Consider the following 27,531-nt stretch of genomic DNA (forward strand, 5'->3'; position numbering starts at 1 on the left):
CGGAACGGACGAGCAAAATTTCTGAAAATTATTCCCGAACGAAGGTTAAAAGGAACACTCGAAAATCTTATATTTTCCTTTTTTAATCAATTGCATAGAAATTCGCATTGAATACTGGCGCATGCTGATGCAAATCGTATTGTATGGCAATTAATTAAATCCTGTTAGAGTATGAGTGACTACGCGGAAAACGCCGAACAACCGATTGACGAAATTCCCTGTAGTTTGTAGTTGATACTGTCCGTTCTCGAAAGCTCACTTGACACGATTGCATTTAATGAAAAAAAGAAGGTGTGATTAGGCCAGGGGTACCCACTTTTTCTCATATTCTTTAGTTTAAAGCAGCGTTTCTTGATCTTTTTTTGAGTCTCGGACCGGTAGAACTTCGTCAAAAAATTTCACGGACCGGTAGAAATTTTTATTTATTTTTTTTCACTAAAATAAACTAATCTGTTTTGTCCTTTTTTTTTTCAAACAAATGCCAGAAAGAAAACCTTTCTACTTAAAATAAACTTACAAAAGTTAATTGTAAGATTTTTTTTTAATAACTTACACACTTTGAATGTAAAAATAAGCGCAGCTAATTTGTGTAAATTTTCATAAGCGAATAAATCTTATAGAGAAACCACAAAACGTATGCAAAGTGATGGATATATTATTGCATAAAATATCGTATAAAATTAGGAATAAAATTAAAATAAGGAAATTTTATTTTATTGGAAACGGATATAATTCTTCGAAGACCGGTCAAATTTTCTCGCAGACCGGTGCCTGCGGTGAATTGCTGGTTTAAAATGCATTATTCATTTTTTCTTTTCTGTTATTTTTCTTGTAGACTGTATGCATAAGAGCAAAAGATAACTTCCAAAGTCACGCTAGTTTGAGCGTACAACATACAGTAAACCAAAAGAATAACAGTATTATTTTTTTATAGTTTAATTCCTAGATTCCTTTTATTGATAAAATACAATGCCAGCTGAAAAATATCGTCGGTCATTCTATTTAATCTTGCTGTCTTCTTAAAATAAATATGAAGCTTCCAAATGAGCAATTTCGCAATTTTTTAACGCATGTCCGCTAATGGTGAGCAATGGGAACAGCGCGCAAAGGAAGTTTTATTGAGTGGGATTTTATTAAAAAGTGGCGGGAATCGGGTAATCTGCAGACGATAAATTAAAAAAATGTGGTAATTGTATATTATTCCAGTTCGTTTTCTTTCTCGGTATTAATTTTTCTTTTGTAACAGATCGTCGGCGATCTAGGAGCGCGGACGATATTTTTCGTAGTTAGCTTGTTCGCGCCTTCGCGTATTTAAGAGGACATTTTTTAGGCGCATCAAAGAATAAATTGATATTCTATTCGTTTATAATTTGTGTGGGAGCGGATAATGGATAATTTCAGCGGATAATGGAGCACTGGAGATAGCAGCCGCAATAATCTCAGTTTGGAGAGATCGCTTGTTCGTTGAAAATTATTCTTCAATAAATTAAAATATGAAACAAGGACGTCCTGCAACGGGAGATACCTCCCGAAATTGTGCGTATTATGTTAGAAAACTTCGCTCTTCGAACGTTCGGTCCCAAAATATTGTGAATTTCTTCAAGTCAGCAATTAACAACCCCGATAAAATCGCTACCACCACTTCATCATGCAGTAACAATAACGCAAATGTTCCCGTTTTGGGGGGCTCGGGAAATGCGGTAAAAGATAGTATATCAAATGACAGTGAGGCAGTTCGCGAAAGTATAACGATTTTTCGACAAGCAACTTCAACTGATGATGATATTGAGATTGAGCCATCAAATAATGATTCAAGCATTGTATTTGAGAGTACAAATGGAAATAAGAAGCATGCAATAAATAAAAAGTACATTGCAAATTATGAAAAAGTGTATAGCTGGCTTTACTATAGTTATTCAGCTAAGGGGTTTTTGTGCAAAATATGTTCATCTTTCATGAATGTTAGTGATTTGAACAAACCTTGAGTAAATATTGGAGTTGATATCAAGAAAAGCTGTCACCCTATAGAGTTTTAAAAAAACATAATTGCAGCAAAAATCACAGAGAGGCTGTCAATATACAAAAATCTAGTGCAAAAGAAGGAATTCTCAAAAAAATCTGAAAGTGAAGAGATTGGAAATGAAGCAAAAAAAAAAACAGAAAATTGATTGGTAAGTTTATTCAAATTTTGTACTTATAATCATGAAGCAATGGGCCATTTTTGAGAATTTTGAATCTTTAGTTAAATTTTTGGGGGTAAATTTAGATGACAATGAAATGAAAAAACATTTGCTAACTTGTGGTAAGAATGCCACGTATTTATCCCACATTTCAGTTCAAAACATTTATCTTTGAAAATACAAAAATTCCATTGTTTTCAGGAAAATCTTAAATTTTACTTTGATTACGCAATATATATTTAGTATTAATTTGTGTTGAGTTTCGAAATCCAATTCTAAAATAACTTTACTAAAAATAAAATTCTTTTATATGCTGTTTTTATATTTTTATTTCTTTCGAAGATCTTGATTTCCTTACATGCGCCATGGTAAATGAATTTTTCGCATTTTTAATGTTGACTGTACCTTGTTAAGTGGCAAACAAATAAAATTTCTTTATATATTTATTAACATCATTAAATTGCAAAGTTTTAAACGAAATACCTACTCTGTAAGAACGTCAAATGTCAAAAAATTAAACGCTGAATGCTGGTGCAGTATTATTTTGGGTTTTAATTACTTTTAAGTTTTTCAAACACATACATTCTTCTGTGTTAAGAAATATGTGATATCTTTGAGTCTGTTCATATTGTATTTATTGGGAGTTATTACGTTCAGCAGCATGTGCAATTTTCATTGATCTAAAAGTATTTGAGAGGGGCAAACAGTAAATCTGTTGTGAGACTTTCACCTTAAGAAAGTGTGCCTTGCATATGAATATTTGTAAAAAACAATAAATGTAATGTGTGTCAAATTATGAATAAAATGTTAAGGGTCTTACTTCCCCCCTCCCCCAGCGCATTTTCTCTAGACAGCTTTCAGGTATTCTTCAAGAACTTGCAATCACCCCTGAAACCTGTCTAATGCTTTTCTATAACGATACGACAGCTAAAAAAGCTTTTATATAATCTTTTCCAAGAAAAAAATCACAAGAAGTTCTTTTTTACAAAAATAAAGAAAATTCACAAAAATATTTTGCTTTTTCACAAAAATAAAGAAAATTCACAAAAATATTTTGCTTTTTCACAAAATGGGGACCCAAAAAATAATACCTGGATCGACCCCTGGCAACGTGTGGAAGTTTTCCACAAAGATCCATATGTACTAGTTGTAGGGATTTTTCTGATCTGATCTTATTCAACGGCTTGAAAGAGACATGTCTAGATTTAGCTATTTTACAGGATTCACAATTTAATTCAGTTTTCTTAAAATCACTTAAACCATTTACAGCATTATTTTTACTAGTACTAACAATATATTTAAAATTAATGTGACAAAAACGTTTATACATTTAAATTGTTGTCAAATTTTCTACTAGAAAAAACACTATTAGGTTTAGAATTCAAATCACCGGAGTTGTTGTAGTTCTGACTAGCATTAGAATTTCCGGACTTAGACTCTACTTTTACATCATTTTCAGAAAAAAGAATCTGATTTTTCGGTTTAGCCGAAAAATCATCAGTTTCGCGTTCTTTAAAATTGTTAAGTTCCTTTACATTTTTACATTTATAGATTTTAGTATTTTTAGTTTTTGCATTTATGCTTTTAGGGTATTTGGGAAGAAAGAATAAAGCCCGTCTTTACATTTTGCAGATATTATAATTCTACTTTGATCTTTAGATTTTACATTTAATACTCCATTTTTACATTCAAATGAATAACCATTTTTGTCTAATTGTGAACCAGACAAAAGATTTCTCCGTAAGTTTGGAGAATAAAGAACATTATTCAAAACTAATTTGTCTTTGTTACCCTTAGAGTCCAAGAGTAGCACAATTGTACCAGTTCCTTCAACCGGACAGCTTGGCCCTTTAATTGCTGTTGTAAGGCTGGATGCATTTTTTGAAGTATAATGCACAAAAAGTTTTAGGTTATTGCAACAATGATGGGTCGACGCACAGTCCACGTACCAGTCTTTGAACACTTCTTCTGTGGAATTGACACTGCAAACAAAATTAGATTCTTGCTTCTTTCTTTTGAAGCATTTCGCTTTCGTATGGCCACATTTCCCGCAAAAACTACATTTTATTTTATTTTTCTGTCCCACTTTAATGGAAGTTTGAAAAGCTATAGCCGATGACTCAGAGTCCTTTTGCACTAATTTTAAATGAGATTCTTCAGCAAGTAATTCAGTCAAAATTTTATCAAACATAAATTCATCTTCTTTCCATCTATAATTTGACTGTACAATCTGCCCAAATTCAGCAGGCAAGTAACGAATCAACTGGAAAGACTGATAATATGACGGGATAGGTTTTCCCAAATCCTCTAACTGTTTGATAAGAGTTTTAAGTCAACTTGCATAGATATCAATCTCTTCACCTAACTCAATGTGACAATTAAAAAACTGGTCTATTAAATCAATAATTCGTGCACGAGAGTCTGGTCGGAAATGTAGTTCTAATTTCTTCCATGCTTCAGAAGGATCTTCAATCTGATTTATCAAATTCTTGTATTCATCAGATATGTGCAAATAGATTAAACTATTTGCTTTGTCTCTGCATTTACAAAAGTCTGAAGTTTCTGGTGAATCTTTACCTGGCTCTTTTTCAACTTCGGTAACTAATCTCCAGCAATTTTTCCTCATTGACAAGGCTTTCATATCGTTTAGCCATGTGGAATAATTTTCCCTATTTAATTTCGAGATTTCCATGTTGAGGAAAAAATATTTATCTGGCCGCCGTCTGATAGACTTCTGTATCACGTTCGATGTTGAAAAAATTTTAAGAATTTACGAATACCATCTCGTCAGGTTGGGCAAACGGCCCATAACCGATTTGTTAAACTATGAGCTTTTGGAAGTGCTCAGCTTATTAACTTTAAGTGGAAGCTCAACCAGGACGTATGATACTTCTTGAAAAAACATATTTATCTTGTGCAACACCAAGAAGAGCCAAATTTAAAAAGTAACTTGTTTATTATGGCTATGATATATACAATGACATGTTAAACATATTGAGCTATGATAGTCATGGCAAGAGTAGTAAGCCGAAGCTATCGGCAAAAACGGACAGACTCAATTGAGCTGCCGAAAGAAAACAACCAAGTCTGACTTGGGTTGAAATGGAAAGGAAAGAGAATGAGGCAAAGCGCCGGGAGTTTAAATGCTACCGGGAATTTGCATATTCTGCTGACGCGATCTCGTTGCAAGAAGGAAAGAACGAATGAGAAAAACTAATGCAAATTAAGGTTGCCAACGCTTTTGGAAAATAATTTACCTCCTTTCGTAACATGTTACATAGTTCTTCAAACCTTTGCCTGTTATTCCTGCACAGTAAATTAAACACTAAGTGTAAACTTATTGCTTTAACCACATAAATTTTATTAGTTTTGTTATTTCCTTGTACAAAGTATAACAACTGTTGTATACATGAAAATATTCCACAAATTTCAACGTAAAATTGTATTTAATCTCACCTGAATCAGTTCTGACTTTTTTTTTTCCCATGATGTCTGTACAAGTACATAGGTTTTTACATAATGTATTTACGTATTTATGGGGATTTCAAATGTTGGATTTGACTGTAGGTGAATACATTTTGGGGAATTATTGGTGCTATATTATTCTATATTTGATACTGTTATTGTTAAACATGACTTGATTTAATTTATTGTCAGTATGCATACTTTGTTAAAGGTGCAACGAAGTTGTATGTAGTTCATATTAGTTTATTTTATTTTTTATTTATTGTTTTTGCTATATTGAATTGTTCTGTATTATCCAATGTGTGTAATAGTTAAAATTTTGCAGGCGGCTCATTGCTATATTCACATAGCAGCAATGGAAGCTGAGTATCTAAAACAAAAATGTAAGTAATCATTATTTTTTCCGTTGTGGAAACTGGTTGACTATGACACTTGTCCTGCATGCTCCTTAAAAACAAAGTTTTTATTTTGTTTATTCATTGTAATAAATTCTTTGGTCCAAATTCCCATGTAATTTATTTAAAAACCTTATATGGTTGTGTATGGGTGTGGTTTTACTTTTTTTCGAAAAATCCTATATTTTGTTACATTATCACTTCTAACTCTGACCACATAATATCACATTGATAATGTTGTCAACTAAGGCATCAGCTAAATTATCTATTTTAGCTTTCTTGTGTGGTTCAATTGTATTAATATTGTATTCGCTTAAAAACGCTGGAAAGGAATTCTAAAATTTTGAGCTAAAGATAGTCTCTTTCTGTATTTACTTCAATTCATAATAAAAGCTGTTTTCTAATAGACACTCATGTATGTGAAAATTGTAACTCCATGAAGTAGTCCTGAAAATGAGTTCGAATTCAATTTGGTGTGTGATATGCCAAAGATTAAAATTAGACTGATTATGTATATGTGGGTTGAATAGTGCCACTGAACTTGGAAAGTTTGCCTTATAAATTGAGAGCCATGGAGTACTTTTTCCTTCTGCAGCTAAAGCCTTTCACTATATTCAGTAAATTACCGCCCATTAGCCAGGGCTAAAGCAGAAATACATAAAATACACCGCCAGCCCAGTCCACTTTCCTATGCCGGGCTGATGAGTGCTAATAAGCATGAAACTGCAGTCCTCGGCTAGAAACGACTGAGCTGGTGGTGTATTTCTTGTATTTCCTTTCACTGTGTCTCATCAATAACAAAGGAATTCATACAAGTAAATTACTAAGTTACAATGAGATCAAATGATTAACCTTTGTGAAAAGGGATTTTTCTCTCATGATATTGGAGATTGTACAGTGCTAGCAGTGATGTGGATTTAGAAGCGATAGATTGAGGAATAACAGTTGAGTCGAAAATCTTGCAGTGTATCACAGAATATTACATCAGTACAAGATGAAAGACACCTTATAGGCATAGCAGTGACCAACCATACAGCATCATTAACAACAACCACAGTAAATTAATCTTAATTCCAGTACTGTGTTACAGGGTGCTGTTTTCTGCTTCCACCATTTGCAGCCAGCTGTGGTGCAATGTGGAATGCTTTTACGAACTCTTATGTGCAGGATTCCTTTAAAACTAAACCATTGATGCTTTCTGCTGGGAAGTAACAACATAGACAATAGGATGCCAATTGGTAACTGATTATCTTTTCGGATAAATTTACATTCAACGTTGACTGCAGTCACGAAATTTGCATTAGATACTATATTAGTAAACTCCATCTTAACGATCCATGATCCGTTGTCATATTGGACTAATGCTAGGTGTGATGATCTGGGTTCTTATTTGACATCGTGGAAGCAATCATTCCTAAGAGTTCTAAGCATTTGCAGTAGCAACGATTACATCAAAAAAGTTGTAGAGCCCTAAGTCATAATACGACTTTGATTCCCTCCTAGAGCTGTAATTCAAATTTACAATGCCCATTCACTGTTGCTAAGAATGTTAAATACTTTTCAACACAAGATTGTTTCATCCTTGGCCTGCATGTTCACTAATGTCTGGGTTTTTGTCATTTGACAACTTGCTCATACTCATGACACTCGTCTAGCAGCCAATACTGTTGAACTTTGGATTAGAAGCAATTTAGAATGCCATTCAATCAAGTACCCATTCAAAAGTTGTTTGGTTCTGTACATGATGTATAGAAGCTCCTTTTGCATTGTGTGATGACTTCAGCAAATACTCATCTTTACTGCTTAATATTGTTGCATTTGATTGTTTGTTTCTTTTACTATGTGCCATTAGTGGTAGAAATGTACTTCCGATATGTTTTTTTTTCTTTATAATGTTGCACTTTTTACATGCAGATGCATTTAATAGATATTTAAAGTAATAACATAGTTGCTCAAGTTATGTAGGTAAAATATAAAAAAAAGTTTAATATTTTAAACTATCGTAAAATACTAAGAAAAACTTTTATGAATGATATTTTTAATCAATTTAATTGTAATTTATTTTCACAGTTAGTATTTTGAAGTACTTTCTCTTTCTTTACATTGTCTTGTATTCAGTGTCAATATATTGTTTCATGTTTTTTATCATAACATCAGAATTTTTTTCACTCTAATTTTTATTCAAGGTATGTTTCCTAATGGTTGCAATGCATTTAAAACGATTTCTCCCAATGTTGAACAAGATGAATCAAACTTAAAAGAAGATTCAGGAACACATGACATTCAATATTCTCAGGTATAAAAAATTAGTTGTTCTCATTGATATTAATGAATTCTTACATTCCATATTTTCTGAGGGGGAAGCATATTATTATTATTATTTTGATTTAAATTTATTGAAAAAAAAGAAAAAATAATAATAAAATCAGTTCAAGAAAATATTTTAGACAGTAGAAGATTTTGGAAATTAAAAAATGCTTAATGTTTCCAATGGTAATACTGCATTCCTAATTGAAAAATCAAAATTAGGATAATGTTTTATGGCTGAAATTTTGCATTGTTACAATAGCATTACAATATATATGTATGGTAGTGCAGGTAACTTTTATATGGAGAGGGGGGGGGGTAATTAAAACTTAGTGAAACACAAAAGATGCTCCATAGCATGGAGAGTGAGAAAAAATTTTCAAAAAAAAAAGAAAAGAAATCAAAATTTAGTACTATTACTAAAAGGTTACATTTTTAAAAATAAAATTGGAAATAAAAATTTGAACTGGGTGATTTTGAACTGATTGTGTCCTTAGTCTCTTAGAGAGCATAAAAATAATGCTTCATATCATATGCAAATTATTTTTGATAGGAAACATTATTAAAAAGTTTGGAGAAATGTGTCAAAATGTTGGAACTAGCAGAAAGGTACGAAGTAATGTCTGAAGTATACAAACTGATCGTTCCTATATATGAAGAACAAAGAAATTATGAAGTACGTATGTATTTTTAGCTGCGAAAGATTTTAAGTTTACTTTATGGAGTTTAACCATCCACTTATCATTTGATTGTAATTTACAGGCTCTTCTTCAGTGCTACAAAACCTTGCATAATGCATATTCTAAAGTAGTTGATGTAAATAGAACTGGTCGTAGATTATTAGGAAAATATTATAGAGTTGCATTTTTTGGTCAAGTAAGTATATACTCATGCAATTTTATATTATTTGCATTTTCATTTTAAAACATGTCGCTTATCTTTCTTCCTTACGTGTAATGGCTAAGCCAAGGAAAAAAAATCATATCAAAAGATTTTCACCAATTGTAATTTGTAAAAATTGCTAAATATTGGATTTAAAAATTTATTCTTCAATCCGTTTTAAATGAATTATCAGCCTAATTTTTAGCTATCCTGTCAGAGCGACATCAGAAAGGGGTTACTAAATTATTTTAAAGTAATGAAATTTTAATGCAGCAAAATAAAATTTCTATGTGTTCAAAAACTTTCCTGTTGTACTTCATATCGTCACAAGATTTCTAACATTTATAATGTTGCATAGAATATTAAATTATATCAAGGGACTTGTTCTCTAGATAGGGCATGGGATCTAACACCCGTTTAAAACGTATTGTTCAGAAATTTCAAGGAAGTAAAAGCTGGACAGATCTTACTCAGAGGACTTGAACTGATAAAGGTTCTGAATATAGAAATTGAGGAGTAATTACTCAAAAGGGAACGTATCCACATTTTAGAAAAAATCATTTTATCACATTTTCGAAATCTTTCAGATGACATTTATCAAATCGTTTACTCTCAAGAACGGAAAGTCCAAACATGGAAAATAATATTTTTTTTAAGGGTAAAGTGCAGCTTTTTGAACAAAAGTGTACATATCCTGAAAGAATCTGTAGTATGAAAACTTTTAGATTCAAAGGAACGTCCGAAATCCTCAAATTTTAATCCACTACTTTTAGATTCATGTACTTCGATAAGAGAATATGAGAAGATGAAATATTAGGGTTTTGGTGAAATTGGAATTCTCAACATTCAGGTTTTTGTTCAAAAGGGCACATGTCAAAAATTAAGATGGCAATATCTCTTTGTTTTTTTTTTTTACACAAACATTTCTTACTCTAAGCCTTGATTTACCATGCTTTCATGCTCAATTCTATGCCCAGAGAAGTTGATAAAACTATTTTACTCTTACCCTAATTAGTTTTTCTCATCTCCTGAACATTTTTAGAAAATGGATATGTTCCCTTTTGATAAATTAGTCCTCAACTCTGTTTATGAACTCTATTCAGAAAAACTGGAGCATCGAAAAATTTAGTGGAGGAAGTGAATAGGTATAGAGAACAAGGTAATAGATGAGTAAAAAAGTGGTTGAAGGACTTAGGCTTAGGAGTCAACCGTTGGAAGACTATAACTTTGGATGGATCAAGATGGCATTAGCTGATTGAGACAGCCTTGGCTGGCAACCAGCTGCAGTGCTCAGGTTAAGTCATGGTTAAGAAGAATGAAATATTTCAATGCATCAAGAGTCTTTTATCTTTTTATTTTATTTTATTACTTATTTGTAAAATAGAGTGTAAGAAACGTGTTTCATAACCATGTAAGTGAGTGCAGCACTTTTTTTTTTTTTTTGAGTCGAATATACTAAGCAGTTTGAAGTGGCGCAAGGTTGACCGGAATGGCTAACAGTTACCCTGAATGGTTGTAATGAATGCATATATAAAAAAAAAAATTTTAAGTCAATTGCTGATTGTTATTTGTAAAAGGAGAGGGAAAGAAATATTGGCAGATTCACAATGAATCTAATTAAGATTACATAATTCATATCATTAAATCTGCAACTATCCACATGCACCTAAAAACAATCAATTTAATTCAACAGCACAATTCTTCATGAATGCAAGATTAAAGTTTGTTTGAAATAGGAATGGTTAAGTAAGATAATAAGTAATGAATGAAGAATGAATAGTTAAAATGAATTTTAAAACTTCATTGCTTCTAAACATGAGTCTAAGGCTTGGAAAAAATAATTGGATGATCTAATGTTCTAAATGTGATGAACTCTCTACTAGGCATATTTTGTTGAAGAAGCTGGAAAAGAATATATTTATAAAGAACCTAAAGTGACATCTCTTGCCGAAATATCAGAGCGTTTATACCACCTGTTTTGTGATAAATTTGGGAAAGATGCTGTTCGAATGATCATGGATTCTAATCAAGTAAGTTTAGTGTCCTGTTATTTTCATTTTTTTCAAAAACTACATTGGTCTTTTATTCTGAAATTATTGTCAAAATGATACATATGTTTATCATTTTAACTTGATAATATTGAAAACTTTAATTTTTCATTATAGGTTAACCCTAAAGATTTAGAAACAAAATATGCTTATATTCAAGTTACTCATGTAGTGCCTTATTTTGAGGAAGATGAGCTACACTTGAGACCGACTGAATTTGAACGTAGCAATAATTTACGAAGATTTATGTTTGAAACTCCATTCACTATTGATAGTAATAAAGTAAGAGGTTTACCAGAAGAACAGTGCAAAAGAAGAACAATATTAACAAGTAAACTTCCATTTGCTTACTTTTACAATTTATTAATAAAGCTAGAAAAGTTATCTACTAAGACAGTACATAAAATTATGTTTTTTTCTCTGTAATCATTCCATAGCATGTAAAGTTATGCATAAAAAAATTTAAAAAAAACCTTTAAGTAGGAAACTGCATGCATCAAATAAATATGAAAATATATAAACAGGCCTTAACCCTTCTTGTAGCAAGCCCAAATATGTTCAATCTGGTCTGTGAAGTAATAACATTGTGTGGGCTTGGTCTTGCCTCTTGGAGAATTAACCCAGACCTAGATAAAATTTAAAATTTTCTGTGAACTGAAATGAGTGCTAAAAATTTTCTGCCAAAAAATGCGGCACTTCCAAGTCTTATATCGTGGCAAACAAAAAAATGTAAAGTTGAAAGTGAGCAGAGTACTACTGTGCAACCAGAATGTTTTTCCAATTGTATTTACTGCTTTTATAATATTATTGATTGAGGTACCTCAAAATTGGAGATCAATATTTGTTGCTTATTGAAAAAAAAATATATTACAGAAATTTGTTTTAAACAGTATCAAAATTAACAGCATTCGCGTGTTGGCATATTATCTTTGTCTGAGTTAACCCAACAAACATGTAATAAATAACTGTTTATTTATTTGTTTATTTATTTCAAATTTTCTTGTGAGGCAAAAATTAATTCAAATATCCTTTTGTTTTTAAATAAATAATAGTAAGTTTATTGCAAAGAGGAAAACCCAAAAAAAAAAGAAATTCTAAAATTAAAACTGAAATACTTTTTCCCATGGTTGAGGTTTCATGCACTTTTACACTAAAGCAAAGTAAAGTTTAAATTTTTAAAAAAAAAATCAATCCATTTGTAATAGAAAAAGTATTTGTACGGAGATTGACGATTAAATGGTTTACCATGAGCACAAGCCCGAAACCCGCTTTAATTTCTTAAGTTCGAAGTTAAGTTCGAGCCCAGGCTGAGCCAGTCTCATCTCTTATAGAAGCTGAGTTGGGTCCAGTTACAGACATGCTTAAGGCATTGCTATCAGCTTAACTCAATTTTCTGAGCCTTTTAATGTATTTACACTTTATAAACTATTTTTTTTTCATGCGACTACATCTCATCTAACGTTTGGCTGCTTCTGAATTCTATGAATTAGTTAATTCTATTTTCATTTGTTCAGTTTCGAAAAAAGGTCTGACCCTTTGTAACAGACACCAAAAAATTTGATGATATATAGCATGAGTGATCCACAAAATTTTCTTTTTCTCTTCAAAATGTACAAAAATTCTTTATTTTTAGAACTAAAGCCTTATTAAATTCAAATAAATATGAAACACCAGCTGACCTCGTGGTGTATGTTCTTAACGAAGATACACATATTTTGCAGTTACGGTCAATAGCTTCCCTCATTAAAAATACGAAAAATTATCTAATTTAGTTCACTCATCATTCAACCATTATTTTGGGACAGAATGTGATTTTTGTAAGATGTGTTAAATCACTCTTTTTGACAGTAATTTTCAGGAGGCTTTTATTAAACAAATTGTGAAATTTTGAACAGAAGGTTACATTTCTTTCAGTTTGTTACTTGCTTTTATACAAATGTGTGCACATGTATACACATTAAATGGACTATATTAAACTTAATTATTTCCACTAACTAATATAAAGTGAGCAAAGTAGCAGTTAAGTGAGCAAAGTAGCAAATAATCTACTTCATGTGGAGTCATTAAAATGTTACAGCTTTCTGCATCTATCAAAGTTAGTGTAGTCATGTAAGATACTGAACATATGAAATTATTTAAAGAAAAAAAGCATTAAAATGTAAATATTATAAATTTCTGAGCACAATATTTTATGCTTGAAATTTTCTACTTTTTCTGGGTGGAAATCAGACGGGGGAAAAAATCCCTAAAATTTCCAGGTTCTTTCCAACCATCCCCATCTCTACAGCCACCCAAGTTTCAATTTTTAAAAAAAGCATTTTTCATTAATTTTGAATTTTATATTTGTATGATTTATTTGGTATAGTTTCATTTTGCAGCAATAAGTGAATTATTTATTTCCAAATATTCTTGAGCATCATTTTTGTTTTTCATTAATTAATGAACAAAAGAGTTATTTTTGCTACAATTCAACTTCTCTAGAACATCAAACAACACAACCTGCATTTTTTTTTTTTTTTGCTATGAAATGTTTCAAAATTATTTGGCAATGTTGACTTGAGCAAGATAGTTTGTGATTTCTTACATCTGTTTTTATTAAATTTTTTAGAGGAATAACGTAAAAATTTTGCTATCTAACTTTTACTGGTACCTTTTTAAAAAATAATAAAATGAACTGATTGCAAAGAGTTCAACTTGAATATGAGCTCTCTGATGTCATTGATGTATGCTGCATCCTACAAACAAATAGGTTTACTTCAATATTCGGTCGGTTTCTATTTAAATAGTACCTAAAACTTGGGCTTTTAACTCTGGAAAGAATATAATTTCAATCTAATTTTCATGTATATTGAAATTATACATGTTATACTTAACGTAAAATTTTTAAAAACTCTTATCTGCCTAACAAAGAATCCATTTCATTTTGATTTTCTCTCTATTTTTTAGCTTTGTATTCTTTTCCATATGTTAAGAAAAGAATACCTGTTTTCTCCAAGTCTGTTCAAATATTGAGTCCAATTGAGGTTGCTATTGATGAAATGCAATCACGTATATGTGAGCTAGAAGAAGTAGTGAGATTGCAGCCAACAGATTTAAAAAAGCTACAGCTAAAATTACAAGGAAGTATAAGTGTACAGGTAGGATAAAATTTTAATTGTGTGAATGTCTTGTTTTCTTGCATGAATATCTTTGATTTCATAAATATTTTCTTTATACATATGCAGGGAATTAAAAAAGTTTTTCTAAGGTTCTATTGGAATGTTATATTAAACAGTTTTAGTTGTCTTTTCAATAAATTATTTTGTAACGTAAATTTTTAAATTTCTTCTTTTATTGCTTATGAAATTTATTTGCAACGTTTATGCCTATTAGAAACCCTATTCCTGACCGATTTCGGGCGTTTTATTGACACCCAAGCATTTAAAGTTTTTTCGTGCCCAAAACCGTAGGTTAGTTTGGGGGAGAGGGTCCTAAAATTGGAGTCTGTATCTGCTCGTTCATTATACCAGATGTTTGGTAATGTATCAAAGTTTTTTTTTTTTTTTTTTTTGCACCAAAGTTGTACAGTACTTTACAAAGATTCAATGTATTGTCGCTGACAGTTGCATTGAACTGTAATAGCAGACTTTTTTTTTTTTGGTATTCCAGACACAAAATGCTTTATGTGGTTTGGTGGGTGCCATCTTGAGAATTTTGCATATACAGGAAAATTGGATTTTTCAAAGCTTGTATATATATAGTAGCTCTCAGACCAATTTTTATCACTGTCTACACATTGGGTACCTATTTTTTTTTTAAGGTTCGATTTTTTTTGAGCACTCTGTGCTTATATATGCAGTCTTGCACATATGTCGCTCAACTGCTTGGGTAGTCTAACATATCTGAATTGCTAACATAAATGGATGTGAAAAGAATTTGGGTTTGTCTGGAGAGTTGACTCCCTGTGATTTGTATCTGTCTTAACCCATTAATGCCGGTTTCGAAAAAAACAATAAACTGTGATAATTTTATTAGTATTTATTTATTTTATGTCTAGTAAGTGCATTATATACAAATTTAATTTTTCCCGTTAAATTTTCTATTTTTATTTTTATGGTAGATTTTTCTACCAACCGGCGTTTGTATGGTGTGAGCACATTTTGTTTGCAAATTTTACATTTATTGTTTGATTGCAATAATTGCATTGATTACCACTTATAATTATTTATAATTGTAGAATATTACTTACACTTACATAAAAGAGTTTTCTAATTACAATTTCATTTATTTCAAAAGAAAAAAGAAATGTGTTCATTTTGTAAAATAAAATTTTATGAAATATGAACTTGAAAAAATCGATACTAAAAATGTAGTAAAATTTTGAATTGAATATATTTTTAGCCGAATATTTATGCATCACAATCTTCTCGGAATGAATAGCGAATCTTCTTTTCAAAAAGTCTGGAACATTCGCCATTCTTTTACAGCACTTTGCAGAAATTGCCCCCCCCCCCCCCCCAAAAAAATGACCTCCACTTTTTTTTTTTTTGCAACAATTTCTAATACCGTATTCTTCTACGGATCAAAAAGGTCTATCCGACAGATGCACTTGCTATGTGTTTCAATAACTACGATATTGGAATAATAAAATTATTTTTCTCAAAAGCATCTCATTTACTGCTTGAATCACATCATGTCCTGAATACTTTATTGTTTGTAATTGCTACTACAGTACTGCCGTTCCATTTTACAGCATCATCTTTATTGCAGCATTACCACATGCTGTTCTTGGTTGATTGTGTGTGTATTTCTTCATTTCATTTCTTGAACCCAATGGAACATACATTTGTATACTCTTTCAATGTATAAGTTGAAAGAATATCATTTAGCACAGGAATAAAAGTAAAAAATTGCCCATAATGGCATGCGTTTCCTCTGGTACTTAGGTTCTTATTATTTTTCCATACTATACCAATATACTATACAAATACTATACCAATACTAATATTTTATAATATACCAATTCGTCTAGGTGACGCAATATGGTACCGAAAAAAATAAAAGTCCGTATTACGAGAATAACACCCACAGCTTATATTCAAATCTAATCGAATTTCCTCTTATCAGCTTTTTGCGTCCATGACGTCCATAATAAATTAACAACACTACTAAAATACTTAAAAAATCTTTTAAAAATATCACTTATTTGTACAAATTTTAGATTAAACACTTCATTTGCCCGAAGCAAGACAGTGACTACATATTCGCCGGTTGGTACAATTTTCTACCATTGAAAGTAAAAGAGAATTCATAATGCGAAACAAAGATAAAAACGTTTTAAAAGTATATCTGAATCAAATACACTGTTACAATTATGGTACAATTTTTAAACCTTTTTGAAATTACTAAAATACATGCAAAACTTGCATTTCACTTTTTGACGGAAGACGAATGCCTTTGGAGTTATGATTTATTCAAGTTTTAAGAATACTGTTACGACCGTTTTTAACAAAGATACAGTAAACATATTTTTTTCCCTTTTTGTGATTATTTACTATGTAAAATGTACAGCTATTGGGGAGATAGCATCATGTGAGGACGAATTATAATTTTTTTCCCGGTTGGTATATTTTTGTACCAACCGGCATGAATGGGTTAAACACCATAAATAGCTGCTTTCCATATATTGTCACCTCAAAGCAACTGTAAGACATCTAAACCTAAAAAATATAGTAAGATATCCTTCTGTTGTTCTGATGCGACAATATGATCAAAGTCTTTAATTTTCAGTAAAGTATTACAGAACTCATTCATTTTTTTTTACTGTAAGGAGTAGGACTGGGTGGTGTAGGAATTTTTGCATTGTGATGCATCTGCAACCTTACATCTCAATGTTGCGATGCATCACAATGGTTTTCTTTTTTTTTTTTTTTAAGCTTTACTTAAACTTTAATGTTTAAATTTTACAAATAAAGCACAAATTAAATGAAATAAATTTAAAAAAAAAATTAAAGTACAAGATACCAATAAATATTGCAGAAATGTGTTTTGAAATTACAATGAGCCTATTTTTTCAATGGAAAAGATGTGAGCTTATGGCAGCAAAGTCATGCATTCCATTTACAAGCTCACATCTTCATGCATTTAAAAAGGGGTTCCTTGTAACAATAAAATAAGTGCCTGCCATTTTTGTTGCTATTTGGACTATAAACTAAACTTCATTTTTTTTTTGGGGGGGGGGGAGGAGAAGTTAAGTTCTTGTTTGCATAAGATACTTCCACTAATGTTCGTTTGAGTTTCCTTTCCCCTGAGTTTATCCATTAGTTTCTTATAATCAGAGGTGCCCATCTGGGGCTGGGGGGGGGGGGGGGGGTCATGGCGCAGACTGTGCCATTGAAATTTTTAGGGGGGTGTTTTAGGTCATAGTTTCCTCTTTTTTGGGAGGGGCTTCCAATTTGGGGGGTGGGGTCTTCATGGTTTGGGAGGGGGTGCGCCCTTGCCCTTAGGGAGGGTGGGCACCTCTGCTTTAACCATTTCTTCACACCTTTGTTGTAAAGCCAGATTCATTTGCCACACTACTAATTTTACATTGGTGTGAAGAAAAAAAAAAGAGATTAAAACTGCAACAATTGTGAACCACTGACTGCCCTTCGATGCTTGGATTTGTAGTCAGTGTGGTATTGATGACTCGATTTAGAGAAAATTCTAAATTGGTTTTCATGATGTGTGATATACACTGGTTTTTTACGGTGCATCTCCCAGTCTCAGTAAGCATGAATAGCATTAAAGGTGACATTAGAAAAGGCAAATATTTTGCTAAAAATAAATTTTATGTGTACTTTTTATGAAAAATAAGTAAAGCTAGATGAATTTCTTACTTATCTTTTTGAATAATCTGATTTATACTTACTGATAAATGGAATTCTATTACATGATTGCCATTTTTTTCTAGTCCTGCATGAAAAGCTTCAATGAAAAATCTTTTTGACTTACAGTCACGCTTTTAGTTGGTTTCATTCTATCAGGCCTGATAAGCTATTTGCAGAATCATAAGTGCACATAAATTAAGGGTTCGTAAAATCAAACATCAATGGTATAAAGGGTTTTAGGTAGTGGTATGAGAAGTAATCTGAAATTTTGAAACAGGGTTAAATTGTTCAAGTTAAATTTAGCAAACCGTAGGAGTGCTCTAAAAGTCAATTTCTAAGTTGGATTTCCCCACTTAAAAAGAATTTCAAAGATTGAATGCTTCAGTTTATCCATTTCTTGGGATCAATTAAAGATACTTGTGTAGCTTCATGCATTTCTTTTTTGCTAAACCACTGATCAATAGAGTAAGTATGATCAAATCTCCTGCTTTCAGGTTAATGCTGGCCCCTTAGCATACGCAAGTGCTTTTCTAGACGGGAAAAAGCAAGATAAATATCCGACTGAAAAGATAATGTCATTAAAAGAAGTTTACAGGTAAAAATGTATACATATTTTATCTTGAAGTAAACTAACACATTTTTTACAGTATGCATATGTATATTACATATGTAAGGTCCCTAAGTATCCTTTTTTTCTTTAGCGCCTCGAAAGTATTTTTCTTTATCAAATTAGTTCATAAGTCCTTTTTTTTCTTTGTTCTGTAATGAAACAAAATAACATTTCATGAAATTATATATTTCACATTTAATTCTGAATGAATTATAGCTTAAAAGTTTCTGTATTTATGCTTCATTTGTTAATGTAGTCACTAGGGTGAAAAAACTTTGGGAATTTCACAATACAAAATGCATCAATACATTGGTCAATATCTCCTTCAAAACTTTCCTTGTTGTAATTTTCACAAAACCACTTCAACTTTTACTGTTAATTTAGTTTTATTCTGTCATATCTCCTTCAAAACTTTCCTTGTTGTAATTTTCACAAAACCACTTCAACTTTTACTGTTAATTTAGTTTTATTCTGTCATCACTAACAATTGTGAAATGCTTTTTTAAATTATCTGTAGAAGTAGGAAAACATTGTATTGGGTGAATTAAAATTTGAGACATTATTTTGTTACGTTATTTCACAAAAAATTTGGAATGATAGTGGTATTTTGTAAAATTGTGTTATTGTGATTCAAAACTTTGGAGCTTTCTTGCTGGTATATCTTGCTGGATTCAGGTATCTTCTTAAATGAGGTATCAATCAAATTGCACTCAGTTTTCGCTATAACTAACTTATTAAAAAGCTGATATGCAGTAATATTTCAACAATTTCAATTACCATTTTTCGCATTATTTCCCTTTATTTCATTGCAATTCTTTTAAATCTGAAGAATTGTATTTAAAAATTTAAAAGTACTTATCAACATTTTTTGAAGTGGACCACATTCAAAAATTCATAAAACAAACCAAAATTAATCAGTTGAATGTTCTACTTTTTCTATGAGGTTCTTTTGAACTAAATCCATTTTTATTTATTTTAATCTTAAATCTAGTTTATATATATATATATATATATATTATTAATAATACTCAGGACATAAGCTTGTTTTAATTACCTATTTATATGTTTAGGAAGTTCATAAAAATTTGCCAAGAAGCGCTTGAGCTGAATGGTAGGATCATAACATCTGATCAATATGAGTATCACACATCCTTGAAGAAAAATTTCCAGGAATTTGTTGATTCTTTGTCTGGTATGCTTCATGAAAAGGTTTGTATTTCTGTTCCATTGTCTAATAAGTCTATTGTTAATCTCATTCCTTTTTTTACTTTAATTCACCTTACAGCTTACTGGTTAAAAAAAAACTGAAAGAATCACATTCAAATCAAAGGTTTTTTTTCTTTTTCTTTAGGCTACTGTTTATAAGTTTTTCTTTAAACAGCGAGTTTATCTTCTAAGCAGTTCTTACAGAAAAAAGTTTTTTTTTCATCGCATAAGCTTTCAAGTCTTGAACAGCACTAAGTTCTGACAAAATTTTTTGGTTAAGAAGCAATTGTTTTAACATTTCATTTGCTTTGTTAATGATTATTAATAACTTCTGCAACTAAAAGCACATCATTAGTGTAAATTCCTAGCCATTTTCAGTAGGGATGCAACAAATATTTCTTTGCTATTTGATTCAGCCAAATTTTTTTTTGCCTTTGGCAGTGCAGAAACTTATAAACATCAGATCTAGAAAGATTAACAGGCAATTCCATCGAAACACACCAACAATCACGAAAATGAAATGACCCTTGCTGCTTTCAAAAATCTTTTAACATTCAATGTTCACAGGTCCTGATTTAGAAATTTTGATACAGTTAGCTAGACTCATCTGTCCGGCCTACTTGAATTGTTCAAAGAAAGTACTGTAAATGCTAAATCGCACATCTTTTTTGTCATTGATTGGGTGTCCACCCCCCTCCCATCAAAGAGCAATGGCTATCTAAAAATTTTATTGCCGTGCCCCCCGCCCTTTTCCTCTTGTGGGCAAGTCAAGCATTTGCATATCTATTGGTTGCAGTACACTGAGGGGGGGGGGGTGTATATAAATAATATTTAACCTTTATTTCACTCAGGCCACATCATGCGAAAACTGTTTCACATGAGAAGCAACCTAAATTATTGATAACCAATTTGTATTATAAGGGTTTTTTTAAATTATTATTATTAATGTTGCTGAATTTATCACAAAGTCTTTCCTTTCCCTAAACCAGTCTGTAATCACATACAGAAAGAGAAAATGTGGTTTCTTAGTGTGTAAAGGGGATATCACACATGAGAAATTACAGGACATCGCAACCGCAATAGCAACCGTAACGCTATCCGGAACTGGTTTTTCTACTCACTTCCACAAACGATTGCTCCAAAATTCTCGTGTGCTATGGAAATTTGCAGTTGCTCGTATAGGGGCAAACTTTTTCCTCCGCTAGAAAAAAATTGCCTTTAATTCTGGGCAAGTTACGAAGGAACCAATCAGGGCACTGGGATTTCGTGACGTCAGGCAGCGTCACTGTAAAATACATTTGCAATCGTGGCGACAGAAATGTGGGGATTCCTTTTTATTGTTCTATTTATTTTATGTTTCAAAAATTTTCAGTTACACTTTAAAAAACGGATGAGCGACATTTAATCTTTGGTTTTGCATCTGATTTTGAATTTAAATTGCTACTTATATGTTAGTTAACATCAGTGCGAATTTTATGCATTTCTTAATTTATATTGGTGTTTTTCGTTTCATTAGGTTTTTGAAAATTGTTTTGCACAAATGTTACAATGGGGTCGTTTCTAAAATTTTAAACGTATTTTTTTCTGAAAGAGCATGTTTAAAAACATAGGATCTGACCATTTTTTAAATAATTTGTTTTTGTTTAATATTTTTAAAAAATTACTTAAATCATGGCGCTTTCATTGTTTACATTTCTGTCGTGTGACGTCACGAATGATAAAATGCCATTCGTGTTGACATTCACAGAGCAAAATATTTAATTCGCATCTTTACTCACGTGTATTTGTAACGTCATCAAGACCGCGCTTTGTTTGAAAAATCGGACATTTAAAAAAATTAATTAAAAAATAACGGTTGGGAAAATAAAAGTATTTTTGGGTCCAAGTTATTTATTTTTTTTTTGCTTATTCTATCAATTTCAGTGATAAAAGTACTACTTTTGACTGGAGGAAGCCACCCCATTCTGATACTTGAACAATTACAGTAAATTTTTTCCTTGAAAAAGTTACGTGAAAATTCCTTTTTAAAAATCATAGCATTGAAACTGTACTTTTCTTTTTTAATTCAAACTGATGGGTACATACAGTATGTACCATTTGAAAATACTTAAAATGTAGGAGAATGTGAGGCAAAGTGAAATGGTGAAATATTTACTCTACTTTTAGCTCCACCTATTTAGTAATATTTTGACTGTGTAGTAACACATGTACTCTATTCCAGTCAAGAAGAATAATCCCTCTGAAAATCAAAGAATATGATAATACAAAGAATTTTTTAAAAATGATACGCACATTGTAATATTTTGTTTAGATGTCAAAAATTATGTTTGGCATTATTAAATGATAAAGTTATTTTTATTAACATTTGAAATATTGATTGAGACGTACTAATATTCAATGCAGTGTTAATTTGCTCAGTATTAAGCTTATTTGTATTATAAATGCTTGTATAGCTTGCATAAATGCGCATCGTTTCATTACATTTTTTTTAAAGCGTCACTTTATTTTTAAATGTCTGGAACTATTTTAATAAACTCGACCACAGATTTTCCTGTGTGCAATATGTATCTAGTGGCGTTATATTTGTGTAAGTTAAAGTGTTAGCACACCTCCAATATATTTATGAACTCGAAGTTTAAAAAAATAATTATGAAAGGCCTATTGATCAGAGTTTGCTGGCTTTTTTTTTATTTGTCATGTTTGTTTTTAGCTATGAATTTAGGTACAATTTGTTAGAATTAAAATTTCTTCTTACCTGTCAATAAGTGACTAATAATTCCTATCTAAAATTAAGATTTAATTTAGTAGTTATGGGAAAAAATAAGCCTAGAGAAGTCATATAGTCTGTATGTCTTCTTTAAATGTAACAAGAGTATCACTTTAAATCAAACATTCAATTAATAGTAATAAAAGTTTTCTGTTTTTCTGAAATTTTCACCATAAGTTCTACAAATTAATGTTAAAACTCAAATATGAATTTAACAGGAGAAGCTTTGGTGACTGCATGAAATAATAATTGATGCTCTAGCTCTGAAATCATTGCCTTGATCATTTCCCTTTTTTTTTTTTGCCATCTTTTCACAAATCCACATACAATTAAAGCTGCAAGAGCTGCATTAAGTATTCAATTACTAATTTCATCCATAAGTGTCAAATTAACACGACGCAGCGTGATAACCAAATGCGGAATTGACGAAAAGCGATGACCAAGCGCAAGCACATGGATGTACGCTAAAAAATGGTAGCCCCCATTGTGAGCAAATCGAGCAACCGTCCGAGCAACCGGCAGTAACCCTATAGGCAACTTCCCGCCCGAAAAACCAGTTCCAGATAGCGTTGACGGTTCCTATTGCGGTTGCGATGTCCCGTAATTTCTGTCGTGTGATATCCCCTTAAGGTATACTTGCTCAAAAATGAGTTTCTGTCAAAATTTTTTGGGGGACTTTTGCAGTATATTCTCTAGCTGATGTAAACTAACTTAAATAACAAAATCTTGAAACTTTTTAATACAAAAATGTTAAAAAAATCTGAAACAAATTTTTAAAAGAAAAAACTAGTCCATAATTGTGGGCTACTAAGCCGGGCTTCATATAGGTAAATCAGGTTCTGGATGTTTGTTAGCGCCACCAAACTTTTGTGACCCTACTTGTCAGTGAACAGATGAAAGTACAACTGTGTCTGATGTGAACATCTAGCACCTACAGGTAGATGCTATAGGTTCATCACATATAAACATAACTACAGACAGATGGTTTTGCTGCTGCTTTATCCATGTATCTATAAATGCACATAAATACTGCACATTTAAAATTTTCACCAGTACAGTTATGTATATTTCTTAGAGCATCGTAATTTCCAAGTTTGCAATAAAGTAGAAAACTCATTTCCCTATTCATATTTTTAGTTTTATAACTTATGTTAGAATGCTGATTATTGCTGTGTGTTCAATATTTTATGATGTCATTATCTTTTAAACGGTCGATACCTTTAACTCTTGAATATGTTAAATTTTTGATACTCTGCCGAATGTAGATTTTTTTTATTAAATTTAATACCGCATCTTAGCAGATTCGTTTTGTCACAGTGTTAAATTTCTTTAAGTGAATTTAGTATGGATTGGTTTTTGAATTTGTTAATAAATTAAGTATTTTCTTATTTTCTAGTTATACTATGAAGAAAAAGATATTCTGTCACTGAAACGGACATCCCTTGACGTTTTTAACTACATCAGTGGCTCGCCTAGTTCCAGCACTGCTTAAAAGCCAGTTAAGTGTAGTTTTTAAAATACTCGATTTTATTCTTCAATGATTGCCAAAACAAGTGCCTTTTTTGCATAAGGCATTAATTTTTGCATAAAGCAGTAACTTTTACTAGTACTATTTTAACTTTTCTTTTTCATGCCACAATAAAAGAAGTGGCATGTCATTTGTATAGACTGAATTTAATTTGTTTGTTTTAAAATATATTTTATTACGGGTAATATAACCTGCAACTGAAGAATGTAGTTGCATTTAGAGTAATTTTATATGTGTATAGAATAATGCATAGTGTGTAATATATTTTATGCAATGTAAAGGTGCTATTCAACTCTTTTAATCAAAACCTGGCATTTATTGCAATTTTTTTTTTTAAGACTGAATTATAAACATTCTAAAGCATGTCCCCACACCAGATTTTCTAACTTCAGAGAGGTAGAGGATATGTAATAACATAGGTAAGCTAGAGTATAGAAATGCATGGGTATGCAATAGTGTAGAAGAAATCACAGAATATGCAGTTTTTCAAAGTATTAACATCAATAAAATCAACATAAGGATTAGAAATAAGGCTAAACCTTATAATAAACCAGTGTTCCAATTGTCTTCCATAATATTTTGATACAGGCCTTTGCCGTGTGGATTGCCAGACATTCTTGAAGATCCCATGCATGCATCTGAACGCGTGCAAACAGGTCCCCAATGCTGTCTATGAGACAGCCATACATGACTGATTTTAAAAAAAAACCTAAGAAGTCTGTCTATGAGACAGCCATACATGACTGATTTTTAAAAAAAACCTAAGAAGTAGTCAATAGAGTGAGCAGGAGATTTTTTCAGTTGCAATACCATCCACCCATAATACTACTATTTTGGATTATGCAATTCCAATCTGTCAACTTGGTTGTCCCAAAAATAAAAGTGGATTTTTTAATTTGCACACCCTCTTATTTTTCTTCTTTTATGTCAAAACAATTGTGAAAAAAGTTTCATATAATTTGAATAACAGTGACCCGTGCCAACTTGGGTCTGAAAAGGTGAATCAGCACTTGCGTATTAGGTCAAATTGAAAAAAAAAATTTTTTTTACAAGCTCGAAATTTCATGTTGATAAATCGTTGCCTCTATAGCTCCTCAGATGTGCCGCAAAAATATTTAAAAATCCCCCATTAGACCTTAAATTAATAATTTTCTTTTAAAAAAATTGATTTGTTTCTTTATATTTTTAAAAAATAGTAAGGTAAGTTTTAAGAAATTTTCAAGCTGAAAAGTATAAACAGTTAAGTAGGTAATTGGTGTCATAGAAGTTTTTGCTCTCATGCAATTTGAGTCTTCCACATAGTACACAAAAATATGGATTTTTTCAACTAAAAAAAATTTTTGTTTATTATTCATTTGCAAATGTTGATTTGAAAATGAGTACGCTAATATATTTAACTTGATATTTTCTTTAAATTTGTGTATTTTTTTAAAAATCAATTTTTTTGAAGAAAATTATAAATTTTGGCCTCCAGGTGGATGCCTTAATATTTTTTAATTGGATAAATGCTTTTGTGGTACATGTGAGGCTATGGGTGCAACGTTTTATGAACATAAAATTTCCAATTTCCAAAACAAAATTTAAAAAAATTAATGTGGCCTAGCACACCAAGTGCTTTTTTACACAGACGCAAGTCGGCAGAAGTTGTAGTTTTTCCAATTATGTATATGAAACTTCTGTTACAATTGTTTTGACATAGAAGGAAAAATATAAGAGGCAGTGCAACTTGAAAAATACTTTTTTTGGGGGGGGGGGGCCTCGCCCTACTGTCTACCTTTTCCCCACAAGTTTAAGAACCTGGTGTTGGGACACCCTATAGATGAAATAGTGATCATAGTGCCGGTGTCTGTATTTCTTTCTGTTATAATTTGCAATCTTTTCTTTTTTGTTGTTGTTTTGTAAAGCTTGTGATATTTTATTTCTGTACTTTTGTATAAAAACAATTGCCATGCTTATGTTCGCATTTCATTGTCAATAGTGTCCTGTATAAAATAAATATTTTCTATTTATATACATGTAAATAAATATCCTAATGTAAATAAATAAAATTTGAGATTATATAGTTTTACAGTTTCATCTTTACTAATCAAAACTATTTAGTCACCAATTCAAATTTCAATACTGAAATTTTTCCTAAGACAAAGTCTGTATTAAAAAAAAAAATCTGTTAGGAAGAGAAGCAAGTAAAATATTGGTGAACATTTGTATGAAGATCATGTGTCATTCTCCAGAGTGTGTAACTTTTGAATGAAAATATTTTTCAAATTCAAAAACCATAACCATAAACAATGACCCACCTAAATTCCAATTATTTCACACAAAAATTAAAATAATACCTTGTTTACAGAATTTAAAAAAAAAAAGAAAACTTTTAGCATTTGAAAATAGAGGCCAATTTAATATCGAAGAAGTATTTTTGTTAATTGTGCAAACAATGAGCTATTTTAATGATTAGAGCATACATACACTTAATACATAATGATTTATGTATTAAGTTTTCTTAATTAAATGTGTTAAAAAATGGTATAGTATCAATATATTTCCAAACTAGTAAATTTGAGAATAAACTGGTAATTTTAGTTGACTTTAGATAGTCACAATTGATGTATTTCCCCTCCATCATTTATTCTCACCTCAGAAATAATGACATCGATAAAGTCTGTCACGGAGGTGAGGAATATTCCGTTAATATAGGCTTAATGGATACATATTTCATGGAATTTTTCTTCTTCGTTGCTACAATCTGCACATATTAAGCATATGAAAACATGTGCACTTCTTTTTTCAGATTAATTTACATCCCTGAAATTCAAGTTTACGGAGCTGAGAATTCCCTATAACCACATTTGGTTTTTAAAACAAAATTCATCTTATTGCTTTTCAACAAAAATCTCACAACTTCTTTATGGCTGAAAATCAACAAGGGGGCTCTTTTGTATCAGGGGAAATAAAATGTGTTGTCATTACTGCCATCTGTTAATGAGAAATGGCATTTTGTGTTTGGGTAACAGAGGTGAGAATTTGTGTGACATAATTCCTTATCCTACCAAAACACTATATTAAAAAATCAAATTTACCTAAATAATTAGTATTTGAGGCACTTGTGTGAAAGAATGAATAAACAAGTATATACTTTTAAATCACAGAGGTCTGTCCAGGATTTTTCAGAGTCCTTTTTTTGTGAAAAATCAAATAATTTTGCTTTTTTTTTTTTTTTGTAATAACAAAATTTCAGAAGTTTGAGATGGCACAAACTGCATCATTGGCACTTAAAGTTGACTGTTTTCCTCTTTTC

General features: G+C 31.1%; 1 protein-coding gene across 1 annotated transcript in view; it reads left to right on the forward strand.

The window, feature by feature from the left end:
• Window positions 1–26,288, forward strand: part of LOC129223067 (dedicator of cytokinesis protein 9-like) — a 241,712-nt gene extending 215,424 nt beyond the window's left edge. The window contains 10 exon segments of the mRNA XM_054857632.1: window positions 5,971–6,028; window positions 8,227–8,336; window positions 8,901–9,023; window positions 9,110–9,223; window positions 11,113–11,259; window positions 11,395–11,608; window positions 14,224–14,414; window positions 18,620–18,720; window positions 19,806–19,944; window positions 24,105–26,288. Of these exon segments, the coding sequence (XP_054713607.1) occupies window positions 5,971–6,028; window positions 8,227–8,336; window positions 8,901–9,023; window positions 9,110–9,223; window positions 11,113–11,259; window positions 11,395–11,608; window positions 14,224–14,414; window positions 18,620–18,720; window positions 19,806–19,944; window positions 24,105–24,200 (1,293 nt within the window). The 3' untranslated portion in view covers window positions 24,201–26,288.
• Window positions 26,289–27,531: the final 1,243 nt, after the last annotated feature.

Source organism: Uloborus diversus, chromosome 5 (genome assembly GCF_026930045.1).
Source record: "Uloborus diversus isolate 005 chromosome 5, Udiv.v.3.1, whole genome shotgun sequence".
Classification (NCBI taxonomy): Eukaryota; Metazoa; Arthropoda; class Arachnida; order Araneae; family Uloboridae; genus Uloborus; species Uloborus diversus.